Below are 15,983 nucleotides of genomic sequence, written 5' to 3'. Positions count from 1 at the left end.
GTAACATGCTGCTCTAACACTGATGCTTCAGTACTAATAATCTAATGATCCAAACCACTACTTTTACTGCAATACATTAAGTATAGTTTGCTGCTAATACTTATGTAATTTTACTTCAGATTTCTCATGCTTTTACTTGTAATGGAGTATTTTTACATTAATGTACTTTACTTTTACTTAAAGATCTGAATAATTCTTCTACCACTGAAGCATATCAAAGTTATATATTTCATTAACTGATTAGTATCACTGATGCATTTAAGATGTAAGCAGTATTTTAACGTAGCGGATCGTGTTGAAGTTAATTTCAACTACTCTATTGGGTAGTTGAATCTGAAACTATATTAAAGCTTATCATATTTTTTGTGTTACATCTTAATTTGCAAAGTAACTATAGCTGTCAGATAAAAAAATAAAAGTAAAATCTAAAATGAAGAGAAATAGAAGCACAAAGTAGCATAAAATATAAATACTCAAGCAAAGTAAAAGTACCTCAAAACTGTACTAAAGCACAGCAAGTAAATGTATTTAGTAATATTCCACTGCTGAAAAGTGAGACAGACAGTGACAGCAACACCTTTTTACTATTTAAAATCAACAGTTAGTTTTTTTTAATCTATGATTATTTTATACAAAATTCCTCCACTGAAGCAAATGTTTTACAGACACTGGGCTGAACAGTTATTTTCCCACATGTATGTCTCTTTAGATAGACAGTCATGTTCAAATAAGAGCAGTATTTCAGGCAGAAGACGCTGCATTGTGTACATTTATTAAACATCATATTTACAAAGCAAACATTTTATTTCACACTCAGCTGATCTCTATGTTTGAAATACTTTCAGGTCTGCATATATCTAGATTTTATCCTGTGTGCTTGACCACTTGTATTATGTAGTTTCTTTAAAAATATCCCTTATGAAGAATCAAAGTGTCTTTTGGAACAAACAAAAATCTTCCAGTGTGGCCGAAGCCAACTCAGTGCAAAAAGTCTCATCTGGCAAGGACACCAAGCGATCCAGGGAGATGTAGTTGGGTTGATCTGGGTCATACTGATCCTTTCCGAGGTACTGCAGGAACAGGTGGCGCTCTCTCACACGCAAGTACTTCGTATTGAGGACCTATGAGAGGACATCAGATGTTCAAGTTATAATTCTGAATATGGACATGATGAACATGAATTATTTATATTCTCAGACCTTGTTTTTCTTTGAAGGCAAAGGCAAAACTACAGAGTTTAGTCTCAGGAGTAGAACATAATCCATAAAATTCAATACTGGATACTGGATCATTGAAAAAAAAAAAATCAATAACTAGTAGTTCAATCTACCTGTGGGAACTTGGCGATCAGATGGTGAGGCACCTTCATGGTGTTGTGGAGGAAGTCAAATATTTGGGTTAGCTTCCTCTTATTGATGGTCAGCACTTTCGGGACAGACGTAACTATGTGCTGGATCTCATTTTCCTTAAAGCCGAGCTCTATTTCACACACCTAAGAGGAACACGTTTATATACACACACACAGATATACACACATACATACATACACAGATATACACAAAAAGGGTAAAAGCATTGAAACACAATATCTAAAGGTTACACAAACATTGGTTGTTAAATATGTCTTTTGTTATTTCATTACCTTCAGATTTTCTTTAACAGGCTCCAAACTGCCACACAGTAATCTGGGCAGACGAGAGATAATGTTCCGGGTCTGGAAAGAAAAAACAGTTTAAATTTGATCAACAAATTCTTTTTGTCAAGAAATGATAATACACTATAATTGTACAATGTAGGAAGAGAATCACATATTTTTATGAAGACACCGATATGGCTAAATTTCCCAATAAGACCACTGAAGTACATCAGCTAAAGATGCTTACATTAGAAACACTGAGGCTGAGTTGCTGCTGATAGAAACCAAGTCTGTTGTCGAGCCTCTTCACACTGAAGTTCAGCAGATAAGGAGCTCTGGACACCATGGATGCAACAGTCTCAGAGCTGAACTTTTTTGACTTGAGATAGTTCACCCTTCACAAGCAACGAAACGGAGAGAGAACACGTTTTGATTAATAAATGTAAAACACTGCAAAAACCAGTCTCACAGCAGCTGCAACTAACTGGATGCTGCCCTGTGTCAATATATGGTTACATCATTTTGTGTGACTGTGGCTGATATAGAGGCTTTTTTTTCTGCGATCAGTTCATGTCACCTGGACTGTAGGTTCTCCAAATTCTCAGTGAGAATGAAGGGGTTGTGTGTGATGATATAAGCAAGGCGAGAGTCCTCCACCCCGATGTCTTTGAGGAACAACAGCCTTGGAGCCACATCTGTATTGAAGTCGAGCCTCAGCAGCATGGAGCCTACATTGGGCCTTTGTTCCAGCTTCCACAGGTTCACACCTGCAATGACAGAGAGGATGAATAAGAACAAAAAAGAGATTTGGGTGAAATCACCATTTAAAGATTGTTGTCCTTATCATAATAGTAAAGTCTGCAGTTTAATTACCTAGCTCTACCAGTTTGGTAAGGGTCTCAGACTTGTCCACATAGTCTCTGAGCGAGGTAGAGGCTGGAGGCATGGCAGAAGGAACACATATAGCAACAGCCTCTTCATCGCTGATCTCCTCTAATGCAGAAAGTTCAGCGGCAGCATCCAGATCTGGTAAATGAAGAAAACACAGACGGGACAACTTCCTCTACTACCTCTCAAGGCAAAAATGACATTTAAATTACAGTTGTGCTCATAAGTTTACGTACCCTGGCAGAATTTGTAAGATGTGTACCATTCATAGTGTTTATGGTTGTGACCATAAAGTTCAATTTTGGTCTCATCACTCCAAATGACACTGTTGCAGAAGTTTTGAGGCTTGTCTGGGTGCTGTTTGGCATATTGTAAAGCAGGCTGTTTTGTGGCGTTGGCGCAGTAACGGCTTTTTTTCTGGCAACTCGACCGCGCAGTCCATATTTGTTCAAGTACCTCTTTATTGTGCATCTTGAAACAACTACAGCACGTTTTTGCAGAGAAGCCTGTATTTCAGCTGTAGATGCATGTGGGTTTTTCTTTGCAACCCGAACAATTTTCCTTGTAGTTGTGGCTGAAATCTTTGTTGGTCTACTTGACCATCGTTTGGTATCAACAGAATCCCTAATTTTCCATTTCTTTATCAGAGCTTGAAAACTACTGATTGGTATTTTCAAATCTTTTTATGTCCTTTTCCTGATTTATAAAGTTCAACTACCTTTTCTTGCAGTTTCTTTGCTTTCTCCATGGCTCAGTATCCTGTAAAGTCAGAGAAGCCCTGGATGAAATGTGCAGGGTCTCTCAAGAGCTAAGAAACTCATTGATTATTTATACACAGACACTAATTACAATCAAACAAGTCACAGGGGTGGAAACTTATCCTTCATAGCCATTTAAACCTGTGTGTGTCAACTTGTGTGTTTATTATCAGGCCAAATATTCAAGGGTATGTAAACTTTTGATCAGCGCCATTTGGGTGATTTCAGTTATCATTATGATTTAAATACGGCACACACAATTATGTGAAAATAAATGGCTTCACCTGACCACTATCCCTAAATAAAAGAAAGGTTTTCAGCATGATCAGTCATATTTTCCAAAAAATGGCCAATATTTCACAAATTCTGCCATTGTATGTACACTTTTGAGCACAACTGTATAAATGCTTTTGTGAATGAAAATGTTTTTATGGTCAACAACAGTAAACCAATACCTAATGACATCTGGCTTTCAGTTACTGGTGCAGCATCTCTGATTTGCAGCAGCGGGCTCTTGTATGCCACAACATCAGTTCTTGATAACTCTTCAGTATTCTCGTCTTCTTTGGCTTCAGTTTCCAGATGTTTAACAGTGAAGTCACTGTAATGGCAAACCTGTTGTTTCCATATTTGTCTTGCCTGAGTTGTTGTGTGATTCCCACTGATAAATGAAGATCTATTTAGGATTTTGTTTGGTACCCTTGTGACTGCAGTGCAATGTCGAACTTGAGTGGAATGCTGCCAGGTAAGAGTCACTGTCTTGGAGGAAAGAAGACTTCTGCATCTCAGACACAGCTGTGCACAGGAAGAAGACGCCATGATGATTCTGTCAAACAAATAGACACAAATTGTTTGAGTGGCATGCCATTTAATGTAGGAATTACTCTGTTATTATTTCCAGCCATGGACAGTCTCCTCTGTCTGACAACATCAATCAGCATTTTCTGAAAGCTTGAAAAGATTGAACCAAGAAGTTGTGATATCATAATGCACCTGGACCTGCTGTATTGAGAGCATTTCATGAAAACTTAAGTAGTAAACTAAAATAGTTTCAAATTTTACATTTAAATTAGATTCAGAATCAGACTCTACTTTTTGGCCAAGTATGTTGATACATACAACTGTATATAGTAGCTCTTAATATATTGTAGTTACAAACAGTGTCAAGAACAAATTTATAGGAGGCTATAAATACAACCATGACATATTTTAAATGAAACATATAGCTTCAATATACTTTATTTGCAAGAGCTGGACAACACACAACACACTCTTTACACAGATAAGATTTTTACTGTATACTGTATAGAGCTGCAATGATTAATCGACTGATTGTTTGGAACCATTTTTTAAGAAAAAAAAAAAGTCCAAATTTATTGATTCCAGCTCCTCAAATGTGAATATTTTCCGTTTTTTTAGTCTTCTATGACAGTAAACTGAACAACATCTTTGGGTTGTGGACATCTTGGGCTTTGTTAACTGTGATCCCCATTTTTCACTATTTTCTGACATTTTATAGACCAAGGGACTAACTGATTAATTGAGGAAATAATCGACAGATGAAACAATAATAAAAATAATTGTTAATTGCAGCCCTAATACTGTATATACAGGCCTGTGATTAAGGTGGTGCAAAATATGCTGGAATGAATATTGCATGGACAGTACCGATTTCTCCATATAATGAAATAGTTTTATGTGCATATACTGAGACCACATAAACAGTATACAGTATGCTAGACTCACTTATGACAATGAAAGGATATCCTCATTATAACTGACACCCACTGCACAAGGTCTGTGTTACACTATAATATACAGGCTAGTATAGGCTAATGTACAGTATGGTACAGTAAGTATATTTAGTATTAAAGTGTTATTTCAAAGAATTTGTTTTTAAACCTTTAATGGCGGTGACAGAAACAAACCAGTATCATCAATATCTACGGATCGGCATTGACAGAATGTACCTTTCCTTTTGCTATTAATTGATCCAGATATGATATAAAGACTGAACTGAATTGTTGCCCCACCTACAAGATGCATCCTTACATGCTAACAAGCTAGCAGAATAGCACGCCTTTTCCTTATAAAAACATACACGAGACGACGCCAGTACGTTATTTTAGATGGTTAACATTTTACTCACAATCTGTGAATCAAAGTATTTCATCCCCAACGTAGCTCCATACTGAAAATGCTGCTCAATGTCAAAATGTTTTCACGTGCAAGTTAAACGGAAAGACTTCCGGAAGCGTCACAATGGATGTACCAAATACGTGTATTTGTGGGTACCACTGTACGTTTTTAGTATATCTATACGGAAATGCTATCGCAAAAAGATCAAACTATTCAAATAAAAATGACTAGTAAGATAAATTGCTAAAGAAAGGGCACTAAATGTTTCCACTTTGTGTTTGTTGGATGGCACAATACGCGTTTTCTCCTTCAAACTCCCCCATTAGCTTCGTAGTTTAGTCCGTCTTCAAGGTTTTGCTCCTTGAGGAGCTCTTCTGGCATCATCCTGTCGTCCTGCCTTAACTTTAGTTCATAATTGTTAAAAATACACTAGTAACATTCAGACTGTTGCCCACAACATCCGACATGGCAGCCGCAGCGATACCGCGAGCACCGCGGAAGGATGAAGCCAACTTTAAGCTACATTTCCGAATGATAAACGAGCAACAAGTGGAGGACATCTGCATCGACTCCTTCTACAAGCCACACACCATCTCCCTGCTGACAGCTACTGTGCTCAGCCTGATGTACTTTGCTTTTACCAGGTAAATAATAGCGTCGTCTCTGAAAAATTTACTTTTCTGCTAATGGCTGATTGATATTCGTTTCAAAAAGCTAGGTTTCATCCTTAAAGTCAACACTAATAATGAGTACTCCTAATTAAACCACTCCTAATTGAGTGTGATAAGGTAATACAGTGTTGAAAGTCTTTCCTTTGTTAACATGTGATACTGCGTTGTGACAGGGATGATGAGCAGTCAGACAACAACCTCCGAGTTGGTCTGCTGGTGGTTATTTCCTTCTTCTTGGTCATCAGTGTCCTGGCTTTTCCTAATGGTAAGCAGCTATGTAGCTAACTAAACTCACATTGGCTTAGTCTCTAAGTTGTTGTAGGTTTTTTTCTTTTATTGTCCAGGAAATTAATGGCAACTATTTTGAAAATCGAGAAATCATTAAATAATTCTCCGTTTTCCAGCTTCTCCAATGTGAGGATTTGTTGCTTTTCTTTATCTCATGTCATAGTAAATTAAACATCTTTGTGCTTTGGACTTCTGGATGGACAAAACAAGCAATTTGAAAACATCATCCTGGGCTGTAGGAAATTGTAGGAACCTAAAAAAAATAATCAACTGACAGAGTAAATAATTGGCTGATTAATCAATAAAATAAATGTTTTGTTGTGGCCCAACTTGATTTGTTGACTCAAATATGCACCAGCTTGGGTACTTTCCAGCCAACTGAAAAGAAAAAAATGCCAGTGTAAACATTCGCCTGGTTTCAATGTGAAAGTTCATTCTTGGAACCAGGAGTCTGACCCAAAAAAAGTCCAATAACTACCTTTTTTCCTCAGAGCTTTCAACCTCATCTCATGGTCCCCCTCCAGTTCAGTTGTCACGTATGGAACTTCAGTCACATCATTATAGGTTGTCCTAAAATGTACTACATATCTCCATGACAACTGAGCAAACTCCATCCACCGAGGAAGACCATGAGATGTGGTTGAAAAGCTGAACAAATGCTAGTAATTGGATCATGAGTTGACATTTTTTGTCAAATTTGTCCTGATATCTCTTCTACAAATGGTACAAATAAACTAAAAGTCACTTTTTTTTGCATTAGGACCTTTCACCAGGCCACATCCTGCAATTTGGCGAATGGTGTTTGGTGAGTGTTCGCCCACATCCATCAAGTTCAGAGTGACATAACCTTTCTGCCTGGATACAGCTTTAATTTTCTTTTTCTTCATCCTGACTCACTTTCTCTAGGTCTCAGTGTAATCTACTTCCTGTTTCTTGTCTTCCTCATCTTCCTCAACTGGGACCAAGTGAAGACACTCATGTACTGGCTAGACCCAAATCTGCGCTATGCCAAGCGGGAAGCCGATGTCATGGTATGAATAATTTAGACATTTTAATGTAAATTGGGAAAAAAAGCTCTGATAACAAGTTACAAACGAGGAACCATTGCTTGTACTTGATCTTAAACGCGTTAGACGAAATCCGTTTAAACATGACTGCTCTTAATACAACATTGGCCCAGTTAATAGGCCTTGTAGTTTCTGAGTCCTGATTTATGATGTTTCAGTTTTCAGAATACAGTTAAAGTGAGGACGCTCACAGCCTCTCTTTTCTACCTACAGACATGTTCTTTTTTCTTTTTGGTTGCATTTGTGTTTTTTTAGAATTTATTCGCCTTTCTCCCTGCAGGAATACGCTGTGAACTGTACTGTGATAACATGGGAGCGCGTCCTGAGCCACTTCGACATCTTTGCATTCGCTCACTTTGCAGGCTGGGCCATGAAGGCTCTGCTGATCCGCAGCTACGGACTCTGTTGGACCATCAGCATCACGTGGGAACTCACTGAGGTAGCGTGCACGTCTTCAAGATGAAGTCAGGCTTCATCTGCCTACATTGAAATATGTGATGTGAATAATGCACAAATGTTTGCAAAAGTCCCAGGACCTAAACAGAAATTCAACCCTCTGTGAGTCTGCAAGTTCATTCAGAAAATCATTACTTGTAATTTATACAGGTGGTCTGTTCAGGATCAAGGATTAATTGTTTAGGAGAAACTCATCATAACAAAACAGTATTATGAGCAGGAGTTTCTGCACATAATGAGAGCTGTTGCCTTGACTGCTGACAATTGTTGACTGTGGAGGGATTAGATTACAGGATTTAGCCTAATACCAGATTTACTCATCCTAGAATCAACTGCGTCATGGATCCTGAGGCCAAACAAGGTACTATAGGCAGAAGTCAGCCAAAAGATCTGCACACTGTACTGATAGCTTCCAGTAAATTGAACTTATCAGAGCAACGTTTTGACATACCGTAACATCATCATTCGTCAGGCATTACACTCTCTTAAATTAAATTTACTGGCAGCTATTAGAACAATGTACAGATCTGACCTCTGTCGTCATTTTGTTTGTGACACAGCACCTCTAAAAGGTTTTTAAATCGGTGTTTATCTTCAAACAAGGTGCTTGAACCATTCAAATAACAGGCTCAATTTACAATTTGTAGATTTAGTGTTTCAGAAACTGATTTAAATCCCTTAACACATGAAATATTTTTCACTGTCCTTTCTACTTTTTTTTGCACAGCTGTTTTTCATGCACCTTCTGCCAAACTTTGCGGAGTGCTGGTGGGACCAGGTGATACTGGACATATTGTTGTGTAATGGAGGAGGCATCTGGCTGGGTATGACAGTGTGCCGCTTTTTGGAGATGAGGACCTACCGCTGGGCCAGTATCAAGTCAGTGAAGCTTTTTTTTCTTTTCTGTGTTTTTTCTAATGTTAAATACGGTATCAGTCAAAAGTTTGGACATACTTTCTCATTCAAGTGAATGGGGAAGTGTGTCCAGACTTTTGCAGGTACTGGACATAGTCTCTATAGGGGTGAAAAGAGCTGAAACAAATCATTTAAAGCTATATTTTGGTAATTAGAGGTGTTTTTAATTTGATACTTTTGGATGCAAAACAGAAAAAAAGATTGTATTGGAAAATTGCTGAGTTTCCTTTTTTTTTTTCATTCATCCCACTAAAACATGTAAATTGGTTGTGTTTTTATCAACAGTAACAATGACGAAACTACTAAATAAAAGAGGTCTAGTAGAGGTTTATTGAAATAACAGTATGAGGAACATGTCATGTAAGTTTCCCATTAACTTCTGTTGTGCAAATTAAAAAAAAATCTAGTTGAACTTTGCCCAAACAACAAGCTTTGAGGCTTTACACACAAATGCCACAAAGCTCTCCTGCTATGTCGACAGTGACCTCGAGAGAGCAATAGGCCTCTTCATATTTTAGATTTGAACGATAGGTTTGCTTGATGAGCATCACCAGTTTTTCTTTTCTGTCCCGTCTATTCACATTTTACTTGAAATCTTATTTTAATTTCGGAATAAATCTCTCTAACACAAATCTTGACAACCTTACTGGCACACTTGTTTGTCTATCAATCCCAAGTGAATCAGATTCAATCAACCAGATGTTTTTCACATCGGACAGTTTGACTTGTCGTAGCAGGAAAAGCAAAGATGGAACTAATAAACCTTAACGATGGCTCGATTCCAGCAATCAATGCAGTGCAATGTAGCAGGTAATATTGCAATTAGTTACACATGTTTTTGAAGTCAAAGTTTGGCTGTGAAAAGGAACCAAAGGTATATTCAACTTACTTTCTTCACCAAAATTAATCAAATCAGATTATAACTGATTATAACAGTTTATAACTAACACCATAATTCTGGATAGCTCTATGTTATTGTTTGAAGCGAGGCTGCATATGTATATTTATTTCTGTATAATAAAAGTTACACACATTGTGTCTGTTCAGGGAGATCCACACCACTACAGGGAAGATAAAGCGAGCTGTGCTCCAGTTCACACCAGCCAGTTGGACTTACGTGCGCTGGTTTGACCCAAAGTCTTCTTTCCAGAGGCTGGCAGGCATCTACCTCTTCATGATCCTATGGCAGGTACTGTATACTTTGACCATTGAAATAATTGTACGACTTTAAAAACCATTTATATATCTTATAAATGATCCTTTTTAATGAATGAATCAATCACATATTCCAGAAAAGCTCTCCAGTTCACTGTCCACATTTCGCAGCAAGTACACAATACATTCACAGAGAAATCCTATTAAATCCTGTCTGTCTTACACTCTTTATCTTTACAGCTGACAGAGTTGAACACATTCTTCCTCAAGCACATCTTCGTCTTCCAGGCCTCTCACCCTCTCAGCTGGTGTCGTATCCTCCTTATCGGAGTCATCACTGCGCCCACTGTGCGGTACGTTCAACCTTCAAAATGACGTCTTTACCCTCCACCTGTGGGCAACAGGAAATGTGATATTCTGGTTTTTAAATACTACCTAAAATCAATTGTTTTTTTTTACATTAACATCTTTAAATTATTTTTTGAGGATAAAGTGGTGACTATTCCAGATGCCTTCTGATGTCTGAAGTCTTTGTTGAAATCTTTAGTGTTTGCTTGGTTCTTGACAAGTACAACTTTCCTATTTTCTTTTCTCTTTCAGACAGTACTACGCGTACCTGACAGACACTCAGTGCAAACGAGTTGGCACACAGTGTTGGGTGTTTGGGTAAGTCTCATGTCCTGTCCATTCATGTTTTTGCTCGTAAAGAAAGACGTTTGGGATCAACATTAATGATAGTTAAAGCCCTTTTTTTCCTGTTTGACACTCAAAGGAAATAAGGAGTTATTTTAAGGATGACTGTGACATTTTCAATTTTACTGTTTGTTCTTTTCAAGACACTTGCCATATTTTGGATAAAACTGTCATGTTTTCAACCTGTCAGTTAAATCACGACATTGTTGTAGCAGTGATAGCAATAATCTGGCAAACAAACTGATTGAACTTTGTTAAGTCTTCTTTGATGTTGTCAGCATGCTGTTGACAGTATGCCACAGACAATGAAAGGGTTGTTATCCCTGTGTTGAAATCAAACAAATCAGAGTTTCAACTCAGGACTACACCATAAATCAACAGTGTCACATGTACTCATCTATTCCTGTTTGTAGTTGAGATTGATTGGCAGACGAGGGATGTTGTAGATTCAAATACGGCAACTAATCAAAGTTTTCGAACGGTTTCAACTGAACAGACTTCATAGACTTCCCACCAGCGGCAACAGCTCAGCAGGACTGATATTAGCTACAAGCTGTTTTTATTAGCTTGCAGGTTTTGCAGGTCCTGCAAGCTATTTTAGTGTTGCTGACAGATGAATAGGTGAGGTTTTAACAAAGATGTGATAGAAAACAAAAAAATCAGATGTACCTGTTTAAGTTGTTCATTTGTACTTTTTTCAATTTTCATTTAGACTTAGTTTTAGTGTAGCTTTATTTATATTCATCTCTATAACAGTGAAGTTACTAGCCAATTGAAATTCATAACATCCTGAAGTTATTGACCTCATCTCAGACACAAAGCTGCTGATGCCCCCAGTCTGCTCCAGTTTCTATAGCAACCAGACGAGCTCTCTGTCTGCATGAAATACTCAACAGTGAGACTAGTCTCTTGTCCGCGGTTTACCCCTGCAGTGTAACCTTTGAAACTGAAAAAAGTTCCCACTGCAGTCTGGTGAATGAGTATTGAAGAATGTTTGAAAAGCCGGGAAGCAACAAATAAAGCACATGCATGTGGACGTACAGTACAAGCCAGAAGCGTTCTGCATCAGTAGAGAAGCTCCATTGCAATGAGACGCCATTGGCAAAGAGAGGGGGTGTTTTTAAATCCGACAGCCTGTGTTTAAAATTTAATGAGCAATTGTCACATTTATCTAATAGTACTCTTATGTTTCTCTTCAGAGCCATTGCTTTCCTGGAGGCTCTTGCTTGTATGAAATTTGGCCACGATTTGTTTTCCAAGACACAAATTCGCTACGTTCTCCTGTGGCTGCTCTGTCTGGTAAGAAAAGACAAGTGTGTGCGTTTGTTTATGCACAAGTAAAGAGTCAGTTAGTCAGTGAACAGGTGCATTAACATTACTTAACTATAGTTATTGTGTAAATAATAAATGCCCATATGTACTTTTTTTTTTTTTTTTGAAAAGGGACATTAACCAATGAAGACTACACAACCACTAAGTATTGAAAATGTGTGGATATCATTAACTCTGCCAGTTATTTCTGATCAGTCTTGACAACATAAACTCACCGACCCGAAAAATAAAGATGCCTGTTCAGTGCTGCCTGGACCATCATCTGCCCTTGTAACAGTTGCTGTGATATCTGGCACAGACCTGTAGCCTGTTGACTATGCTAAATATTTGCCCAGAGTTAACAGGCGCATGCTTCTTTTTGCAGATGCTGCTTATGAGTTTGTCCCAATGATATTCATTGTACACCACTGAGTCTTGCACCTTTGCAAACCCCAATAACAGTCTTAGAAATGTCCAAGCGTAGCCTTGCAGCAACGACTATAATGTTTGTTTTAAGCAGTTGGTAGATCATGTTTCAGGCCGATTCTTGGCAGTCTGTTTACATATGCAGTTTTCTTTTTAGTAATTTTTTAATGTGTCATTTTCGTTTATCACACAATGTATTGTGTTTTATTACCTGTGTGAAAATAAACTAAAACTGACTTTAAAGGTAGGATCTGCTTACTCTGCAGGGCATGATTTCAGTTGTTTGGTGTATATTCTGCACAGTGTTTAAGTGGACCCATAATTCATTCTGTTTTATCTTCTTTAGGCTCTCATTACGCTTCTGTGTTTATATGGGATGGTGTGGTATGAGCAAAAAAAAATGAAGGTAAGATGTTGCGTTGGTGCTTTACTGAATACGTCCATGATCTCTTTAAGTGTTAATTGAAGGTAAAATGATCAAAAATGAAAAAAAAGACAGAGCTGTAAATCATGGTTTGCTTCTCAAACTCTCTTGCTGCAGTGTTATAGAGGTATACTTGGAGTGTTTTTAATATGAATATACACCACTGTTACGTGTAGTTACTGGTGTGATGGCGCACACTTACCCAACAATCATAACCAACAATTAGGCTGAGTATGATACGAGGTGAAATACACCTTAAATATTAAACCAAAAGACACATGTGAAACAGTACTTTTTGGTTAGATGTTAAGTTACTTACTCTGAGCTTCCTCTGTTTACAGAGCTTTCATGTGCAAAGTGAAGACTATGATGACAGCAGCGTCGTCGACTCCGGTGGTTTCGTCCCAGATGGTGTTGCAGGTCAGTCCAATAACAGGCACTCTGGTGACAACTCCTCTCTAAACTCAAGCCTAAATGTTTAACAAAGTTATCTGTTTTTCCTCTGTAGATAAGAGGGATTCCTTGAGAACTTCACAACCTACAAAACGGAGGAAAGCCTCTGGGAGGAACAGATTTGTGAATGGCCATGGAGGAAAAAGACAATAAACAACACAAGAGACTCTCTTATTATTCCCATCCCAACAACCCAACAGGGGGAATATGCACTAAAATGTATCGAATTGTGGTTAAAAGTTGCATCAGGAGTTTTTTGACCCCTAGAGGGCAGAAGGCAGACTCCTACAGTGACCAGCCTTGATCTACTATGTCAATTTATTAAGTTCTTATGGCAAACAGATCAAAGGAAAAACACAAGAATGAGCCGAAAGCCTCAGAAATGTACAGACTAGGGTGTTGATTCTTTGGAGAATCTGCATTACTACAAACTTTCATATATGACATGAACAAAAGCGATTCTGTCAAAAATATAGAAATAATATAAAATAGAGTTTATCTAATAACATCTAAAAAGAGAAGCATACACTGGATTTTGAAATACACTATGGCCTTAATTTAGATTGTGAAAACTAGCATGATGGCCTCAGCATCATCCTTCAACCAACATTTTCTCTCTACCTGTACTGAATGTTGGTGGATGTTTTGCACTATGAGACAGGTAAATATGTTCAGTCAGGGTGTGCAAGTTCTGTGTACTGAGTTTAAAAGCTTTACTAGGAAAACTAACAATCACAATGATTGTTGTGTGAGGCATTTTGTACGTCATTTGAATTGGTGATGGTTGGTTGTCAGCTTTGTTGATGTCATATATTTGTTTTTTTATATCATAATTGCCAAAAGTGACCACATCCCGCACTTTTCTATAATATATAGCACAGTGTAAAGTACTGGTGTAAAGGCTTTTGGCATTTTTCAAGAAAGGAGATGATTTTTGTCTTCTTCAAATGAGAAGATCAACCAAGTGTACAGCTACAACTGTAGCCTTTACATGTTATTCTTAGACTTTTAGCTTTCATCTGTGTGATTATTGGAACTGTTCAAATGTATGTTTTGGGTTTTTTTGTTACAATTCTGTGTAGGTATGTGTGTGTGTGTGTGTTTGAATTGTAGAGAGAAGTGTATGACTGATGTACCGACAAAGAATACTGTGACATTCAATGCACTACCACTGTGGTGACATTAAATCGCAGAGGATAATCATTGATGTGTTTTTAAAGTGATCTAAATTAATGATGTGAGGCGTTAATATAACACAGTTACTGGTTCAAATTAGTTCTTTTCTTGTAGGTCATAATATTATTAAATGATGCACTATAGTTTCATATTTAGTGTTATGGGGTGTCAATTTCCTATTACCTTGACCAGTGTTTGTAACTTAATGTCTGTTTATTACATTTGTATTGACATTATTTGAATGTAACTGGCTTTAGCACCATCCTGCCTCAGTGATCCCAGTCTTCATGTGTCAAACTGACTACACTGTATTTAATATTAGATGTTTAAAATCTATAAATTGTAATATGCTACTTAATATCACTGATGTTTGATTTTATATGGGTGGGTTTGCTTGTTTTGTACACATAATTAAACGACCACATTTCTTACATTTGTTTTTCATGGATTGATCATTTCATTTCCTTGAGAGTTATCAGCAAGTATTTCAACTGCTTCTGTCATAAATAATGCAACTGACTCACATTAATACTAGCATCTTGATTTCTTTTTCATGCCTATAGAGCAATAACTTACAACAAACTATTTCTGCACAGATCTAAAAACTGTTTGATGTAATTTTTGTCAAAGTGTGATATAATACTGCAGATGTTACCTCACATCACATTTGTTGTACAATTATTAGATTTCCTGTTAATATGTACAACAGACTTCAGAATGACATGATTCAGGTTTACAAATCACACTACATGACCGTTGTACCCATTCAAATTATATGGTAATGCACTGAGAAAGTGGTTTTGTGTAGTTTCTCACCTGAGTAAAACTTCTGTAAACCACCTCAGTGACCTCAAAAACTCACAAAATATTCTATTATACCCACTCATTTTAATTTTTATAATTACAGTGCATTAACACAAAGTTTTTTTTTACAAAAAAATTGAATAAATAATTTTTGGTCTGTAAAACACAAGACATCTACATATATTATTATTATTATTTGTCTAAAACCCAAAGATATTTAATTTATTGAAAAATAACTTAATTTGAAAATAAGCAGCAAATCCTCACATTGGAGAGGTTGGAATTGTTATGGTATTTTTGTCTAATAATTGTCTTATTCTCAAAAATAACAATTAATTGATTATCAAAATTGGTGCTGATTAATTTTCTGTTAATTGACTAATTGATTGATTAACTTACTGTTTCCAAAAAATGACTACGTTCCCACAAAACTGTGATCAACATTGTCATGTTGGGTTAGGGTTAGGGTTATGGTTAGGGTTATGTTTGTTGGAAACGATGAGCACAAATCATAAATTTTAAAGCCACAGCTATATAATTATTTTAACTGATATGACACAAAAATAATACCATTTTTCCATCACTTTATTTATAGAAATTGTCAGTAACAACATGTGTGACAATAATATAATAAGAGAAAAAAATTAGGCATCATAATGATATAAAGATAACATGAAGGACATGAATTCACTTTCAGTTTGTTGATACAGTCAACATGGTAAC

General features: G+C 37.0%; 2 protein-coding genes across 2 annotated transcripts; one reads left to right on the top strand and one right to left on the bottom strand.

The window, feature by feature from the left end:
• Positions 1-751: 751 nt before the first annotated feature.
• Positions 752-5,561, bottom strand: mterf3 (mitochondrial transcription termination factor 3). The gene is made up of 8 exons (XM_044336004.1): positions 5,432-5,561; positions 3,738-4,108; positions 2,510-2,662; positions 2,214-2,403; positions 1,884-2,031; positions 1,643-1,714; positions 1,331-1,492; positions 752-1,121 (listed from the first exon to the last, which is right to left on the bottom strand). Exons 2-8 carry the CDS (start codon positions 4,099-4,101, stop codon positions 927-929), a joined length of 1,284 nt encoding a protein of 427 aa, XP_044191939.1. The 5' UTR covers positions 4,102-4,108; positions 5,432-5,561; the 3' UTR covers positions 752-926.
• Positions 5,562-5,649: 88 nt separating this feature from the next.
• ptdss1b (phosphatidylserine synthase 1b) lies at positions 5,650-14,889 on the top strand. The gene is made up of 13 exons (XM_044336003.1): positions 5,650-6,065; positions 6,266-6,357; positions 7,141-7,185; positions 7,287-7,411; positions 7,728-7,886; positions 8,631-8,782; positions 9,866-10,007; positions 10,214-10,326; positions 10,574-10,639; positions 11,866-11,965; positions 12,750-12,809; positions 13,169-13,247; positions 13,336-14,889. Exons 1-13 carry the CDS (start codon positions 5,887-5,889, stop codon positions 13,431-13,433), a joined length of 1,410 nt encoding a protein of 469 aa, XP_044191938.1. The 5' UTR covers positions 5,650-5,886; the 3' UTR covers positions 13,434-14,889.
• The last annotated feature ends 1,094 nt before the right edge of the window (positions 14,890-15,983 follow it).

Source organism: Thunnus albacares, chromosome 19 (genome assembly GCF_914725855.1).
Source record: "Thunnus albacares chromosome 19, fThuAlb1.1, whole genome shotgun sequence".
NCBI lineage: Eukaryota > Metazoa > Chordata > Actinopteri > Scombriformes > Scombridae > Thunnus > Thunnus albacares.
This window is presented reverse-complemented; position numbering and strand designations above follow the sequence as displayed.